This window comes from Rosa rugosa, chromosome 3 (assembly GCF_958449725.1).
Source record: "Rosa rugosa chromosome 3, drRosRugo1.1, whole genome shotgun sequence".
Classification (NCBI taxonomy): domain Eukaryota; kingdom Viridiplantae; phylum Streptophyta; class Magnoliopsida; order Rosales; family Rosaceae; genus Rosa; species Rosa rugosa.
In genome coordinates this window covers 8361239-8367238 of record NC_084822.1, presented here as the reverse complement: position 1 = coordinate 8367238, position 6000 = coordinate 8361239, and the positions used below count along the sequence as shown (strand labels likewise).

General features: G+C 41.9%; 1 protein-coding gene and 1 pseudogene across 2 annotated transcripts; both read right to left on the bottom strand.

Annotated features, from left to right (window-relative positions):
- Window positions 1–515: 515 nt before the first annotated feature.
- LOC133740568 (26S proteasome non-ATPase regulatory subunit 11 homolog) lies at window positions 516–2806 on the bottom strand (annotated as a pseudogene).
- Window positions 2807–2954: 148 nt separating this feature from the next.
- LOC133740569 (probable carbohydrate esterase At4g34215) lies at window positions 2955–4889 on the bottom strand. Of its 2 annotated transcripts, none has more exons than XM_062168516.1 (3): window positions 4605–4889; window positions 3491–4308; window positions 2955–3332 (listed from the first exon to the last, which is right to left on the bottom strand). In XM_062168516.1, exons 1-3 carry the CDS (start codon window positions 4816–4818, stop codon window positions 3111–3113), a joined length of 1254 nt encoding a protein of 417 aa, XP_062024500.1. In that variant the 5' UTR covers window positions 4819–4889; the 3' UTR covers window positions 2955–3110. The 2 variants fall into 2 exon arrangements, with proteins under 2 accessions (XP_062024500.1, XP_062024501.1); XM_062168517.1 differs by having other exon boundaries at window positions 3491–4230; window positions 4605–4883.
- Between the last annotated feature and the right edge of the window lie 1111 nt (window positions 4890–6000).

Genomic DNA, 6000 nt, shown 5'->3' with positions numbered 1-6000 from the left:
TGAATTCTCCTCATTTATACGCTTGCCGGAATTGTAGGTTAGAGAAGCTCTGAAAAAAGAGATGCGAATGATCGAAGGACAACTTGATGCAAATCCCTTTTGTTTTGCTAAGCTTGGTGCGCTAGGTTCACACGAGATTCATTTAAAAAAAAAAAGGTCAATTCTCTTTTTAAAAGTTTAGCGCGTTATGAACAGTAAACAGCGCATGTGAACAGTGTTTTTACAATTTCCCCTTGTTATATGCCTGCACTTTGATGGTGATGACCTTAACTGCCTCTTTTGTCTGTCTTTTTAAAAGATGAAGAAAAAAAATCTTCCTAAATAACTAATATAGAAACCGGACCTCAAAATTTGGTGCTACCTGAATCATATCTTCTATAAATCAGTCAGTTAGATTATTCACGTCAAATGCCAAATTTATGTAAGACATTAGAATTCTGTTAGAAATAAAAAAGCTCTTCTGTTAGAATTTCAAGTGCTGCATGTAGAAGCGCTTAAAAGTACTTCATGATTAAGCTTGAAAGCAGTAACTCAGAAAACACCCGCACTTAGCTGAAGCTGTGCCTATTATACAAAGCAAAAATTGTTATGCTATAAGAAAGAATCTGGGAAGAGCTAATAAGCGATTCTTAACAAATCACAATATATATTGTCGCCACATTTCCTAATCTCTAACGTAAACTCCAAATAATCCAACATAAAAGAGTATTTGATGAGAAAGCTCAGCACAAGTTTCATCCTAGAACCAACTAAACCCAAAGTACAATTTAAACCGTTAAAAGAAAAATTTACTACATATAATTGCCCTGTCTCATGCTATTCTGGCAGATCTCACATAGAGGTTATCCACAACCTTTTCCATGTTAGATATGGTTTCCAGCGCTGCAGAGTATATAGCATCTGTCTTGATATCCTCAAAAATGATGAGGCCACCAGCGCTTTGATCTAAAGATCCAGCAAACTTCTTGTCTAAAATCATCTGAGATAATTTCTTCTCCACATGGTCGATAGGCAGTTCAATCAGCTCTGCAATATGAGCAGTCTCCACCCTTGTGTAAGGCTCAATCAATCTACAGAGGTTTTGTTCCAAGAGAGTGTCATACAGAGAGGAGAGATGCCTGTGGACAATTGGATCTTCATCTAGCTGGGCCTTGAAATCACGAAGGGCAGTCTCAAAAAGCATTAAAGAACGCATCGAGTGAGCATCAGCCACCGCTTTCATGGCATCCAGCTCGGGCCCTACATACCGTAGGCCTGCTTTAGATGATATTATTCCTGCAATATCATCTGCATGGCTCACCATAATCTTGCAAAGCAACATATACTTGAGGCTAAACACGGCTCGAGAATCTTCAAGAGCATTGAAGGCTCCAAATGCTTCAAAGAAGTAACTATAAGCAGTTTTGTAGTCCTTTTCTTCGGCATGAAGAATCCTACTCTGCAAATCTATAGTTCCTTGTTGAGCTGGAGGAACATATATAGAATTGGCTGCTGTTCTCGCTGCTGTGATTGAACCCTTGGCTTTAGGAAGATTTCTCAATGAAAAATGGAGCTTACTTTCTAACAAATCTATATCAACAAGAAGAAGCTTCTCATCAAGCCTTCTCACTTCCTTGATCAAGCCTGATAAAAGATTTAGTGCTTCAGAGTACTCCTTGATATCCATCAGATGAGCTGCAAGTCACTGGCCTCCACTCGCTGCCGAAGGAAAGTGCGCTTCTCAGCACAGGTCCACTGCACCATTTCTTTGCAAAGGGAAATCTGAAGATCAGATCGATGTGCCTGGTACTTCAGCTACTGCATCAATAATGCCACAGACAATCTTTGCAGTCTTTGCCTTTGGAATCAAGTTGAAGAAAGGCCTCAGCTGGGTGAGAAGGTTACAGAGATCCTCTGCTCGCTTTTCTTGCCTAAGGAGATCCGAAAGATTTGTTATAGCCTGTTCCTTTATTCGTAGAGCTTCAGAAGAAGATGACGGGTTTTCAAGAACACGGTAAATAATAGAGATGGCTTCAGATGGAGATTTGGCCTTTAAAGCCTGAGCAATCGATTCAGTAGTTGCAGGGAGGTATGCTAAAGACATGGTGCTCTTAACAATCCAACTAATCCAAGTCTTTAAGACTACCACAAAGTGACTTGGCTGGTAAGTGACTAAACTATCTTTTTCAACACCTATTATTTTGTAACACACTAACACGTAACATGCCTTTGAGGCCTTTAAAGCAAAGTTCACAATAGTTTGATCATAGTGAGTATGCAGGCTAGGGACTTGAGTTTATATAGAGGTTTAGAACATAAATTCTTTTCCATAAAAAGAAACTGATATGAGGTCTAGAACATAAGTTCTTTTCCAAAAGGAAACTGATATGAGGTCTAGAACATAAGTGCTTTTCCAAAAGAAACTGAGTGCTATTCTATTACCGATGACCATCCAACTATAACTTCACTTGCAACAAGTGGATAACATACGTAGGAAGAACACATTTAAGAACTACAGTACTAAAGAATGAAGTCGATAAGTTTTTGCGACCAAAAAGAAATAAAGTCATGCAGTCCATTTGGAAACCTCCAGTGTCCGAATGAAAAATTCCTAATCCAATTGATTTACAAAGGGGTGCACCCTTCACTCTTCTACTCTCCTTGTCAAGCTAGTAAAGAAACACTAATGTTGTGAGCAAAATAATATCGACAGAGAGAATAGGAAGACAAAAATACACTAGAAAATACGTGAGGAAAAAAAAAAAAAACAGAAAAGTTTGCTGACTAGCCATGAAGTCCCTCTGACACTGAGGATCGGACAACCTCATAGATGCTCTTAATAGCAAGAATGCAAGATATTGCTCCTCGGAGAGTTAAAACCTAGCAGTGCAAGACAAAAGTTACCATCATGGCAGTTTGCCCACATTTTGGGTTTGAACATCAATCCATCAAACACATTGCAAACACATGGTTAATACGTGAAATCAAACATGTATCATGATTAAAAACCTCAAGTCCTCTACATTGACATAGCACCAAATGACAATGATCACAGACTCACACTCCTACTACCAACGAACATAACGAAAGCTTCAAGCATTGACATATCAAAAGAAATTTCATAGTTTACTCTAAAGGGCAGGATGATGGGAATTAGCTGATCCAAAATGCTTGAGGTAAGCATCAGCAAGCATCTGACCCAACTGAACTTGAGCCTTGGTAGTCAGGTGAAGATGATCATCTTTCAGCTCCAATCCCTTGGCATCCACACACACAACATTCTCAACCTTCATCCCCAATTGAACCTCCCTAATTTTCTCCAAGAACTTCTCATCACCAGAACAAATAGCCACCTACAAAATACGAACATTAGCGATCAATTATTCGAAATTGAGTTAGGATTAAGCTAGCAGAAAATTCAAACTACAAAACGTGAACATTAGCAATCAATTATTCGAAATTGAGTTAAAACTAAGCTAGACGAGACTAAAGAACCGAGTGATGGACCAACCTGGATTATTGGAAGTGAAGGCAAAGCAAGGTCATGGCGCACATTCTCAATGAGCCTAACCATGTTCTCGTGGTACGCATCAACATCATGCTGAGACGACGTGTCGCTCTCCCCCTGGTACCACAGCAACCCTTTGATCTCTCCCCCATTCTTCACGCTCTCACGCGCCCTCTTCACCATGTTCTCGTACGGATGCTCCCCACGCGCCCACTCCTTGATCGCCGTGCCGCCAACCGCGCACGGCACCAGCCCAATCTTCCCCTCCACGCGCCCCCTCACCGCGTTGGCGAACGACATTCCCGGACCCAAACCGCACACCTTCTTGGCGTCGATGTCGGCGTGGAGAGGCTCACGCGCCGCCTCCCAGTGGAGGTGAGCGTTGAGGCGGAGGATCGAAGGGTCGGGCTGAGCCTCCGACGGAACGACGCCGTCCCAGTGCTGGTGGTGGTTGTGGCCGTGGTCACGGATCACGCCGCCCCGACCCGCCATGTTGCTCTGCCCCGAAAGAATGAAGATCTGCTCCGGCGACTCCATTTCCGGGTTTTTCGGGTGGAGGATAAACGACGTGTCGGGTTTTGTTCTTGGAACGAGCGACTTCTCGGGTTTAAATGGGCTCTCCGCGTCGCTTGTCAACGAAGGCGAGTGGGGACCAGCGTGGGCCTTGCGCGGAACGTCGTCGTTTGGGTTTCGAGTAGTTGAGCGTCGCCGCTTCCGGTTAGCGAGTGGGTCTTGTTCTCCGGCTATGAATAGTAGTGGAACAATGCACAAGAGCATAAATTCATCGTCAGAAGAACCAGAATCAGAATCAGAATATAAACCTAAACCCATGAATGGTTTATTAGATGAAGAAGGAAGTTGCAATAGGTAAGAAAAGAGAAGATTAATCTCGGATTAATTAGCAACATATAAATATAAAAATATATGAAATAATGCAGAAAATTAAGGGAGGTGGGGAACTAAGTTGGTGAAATGAATTGAAGATAAGAAGCAATTTCAATTTCAATTTCTTGAGGGAGCAAAAGTTAAAATTTTCCCGCCAAAAATATTTTCCAAAATTCCCGCGAAATTCCCGCGAAAAAAAAAATGAAAACTTTGAGCTGAGAATCTGAAATACCTTGTTCTTGGGGATCCTCGTCCTCCTCCTCTTCGTCTTCGTCTTCGTCTTCGTCGTCATCGAGATAGTGAGCTAAGAGAGTAAACATGCCGCGCATTAACAGAGCCCGCCTTTGAGCAGAGGCATTCATATCATCCAGACAAAGTCGCATAAGCCTTGAACGAGGAAAACGAGAAGAGAATGGATTACGAGTTGGGTCGAGTTCGGAGTTCATGGTTGAGGAGAGGGATGTGGAAAAGTTTAAGAAGAAATGAGAGGGAAATGAAATGTTGAAGAAGGTGATGGTGTTGTGTCGCCTTTTGTAGAGGGAAGAAGCAGTGAAAGGATAGAGTTGAATGATTGAAGTGAATAATATTTTGTTGTCTATGCTGGCACCCTCTAGTGCCTTTGTCCATTGATAATACTGTAGCAAGGCACAAGATGTGAGTTGATGTGACAGAGCCTGCTTACTACTAAGACTAAGCTCGGCTAATACCCTCCTCACGGTAGCCTGCTTACAATAATAGTATGGACTAATCTTCTAAGAGCAAGTGCACCCGTAGTCAAGAAAATGCAAAGTCGAGAAGTCAAGAATTCGACCAGTCAAGTTACTATTCACTGCCACTGGACATGGGTTTACACCCGTTGTTTTTCTTGCCCGGTCAACACTGTTCATTATTATATAATTTTAGGGGGTCTCGAAAATCGACCTTTTACACATACATAATTTGGGAAAACTTCCTTCATGAAAGTTATAGAGATCGTCGATACGATCTCGTGCATACATGGAACGCAATATTCGGAGTTCGTATGAATTTATTATGAATTTTTGAAATCTGAAAATTTTCTATAAATAGCAAAAAAAAAAAAACCAGACGTGTGCCATCAGCCATGTGACGTCAGCCATTTGCTCTCCCCTTCCAACGTGGCAGCTGGGCTTCTCCTTCAACTGGTCAAGAAATTAGTCAGGGCTTTGCCCTTTTTCTTCCCCTCGGTCATCCCAAGCCAAGTTTTGGCTGGGTAAAAGCAGCCCGGTGGAGGACTGGAAATCACCATACCCGGTCACCACATCATCATTCCATGCTTTTGCCCGGTCAAAACCAGACCGGTGCACTTGCTCTAAGGGACTTAAAGTCATAAACACATCAAATTTACATCACATCTGATAATTGTTGTTGAAAAAGTGTGGCTTAGATTACAACTGTTTGGAATCTTGAGACATTTTGCATTAAAACCAAACACACATTGTACTCTGGGTGGCTAAGTGGAGGAGCTGGATTCAAATGTTGGGAGACCTATTTGTCATTTCCGCACAACATTTAGTGTGTTTTCTTTTGTCTAGAGAGTAACCTAAATTGATAACGGTGTAAAAAAAAAAAAAAAGGGGCGAGAAAATGGTGTAATCTCTATATCACTT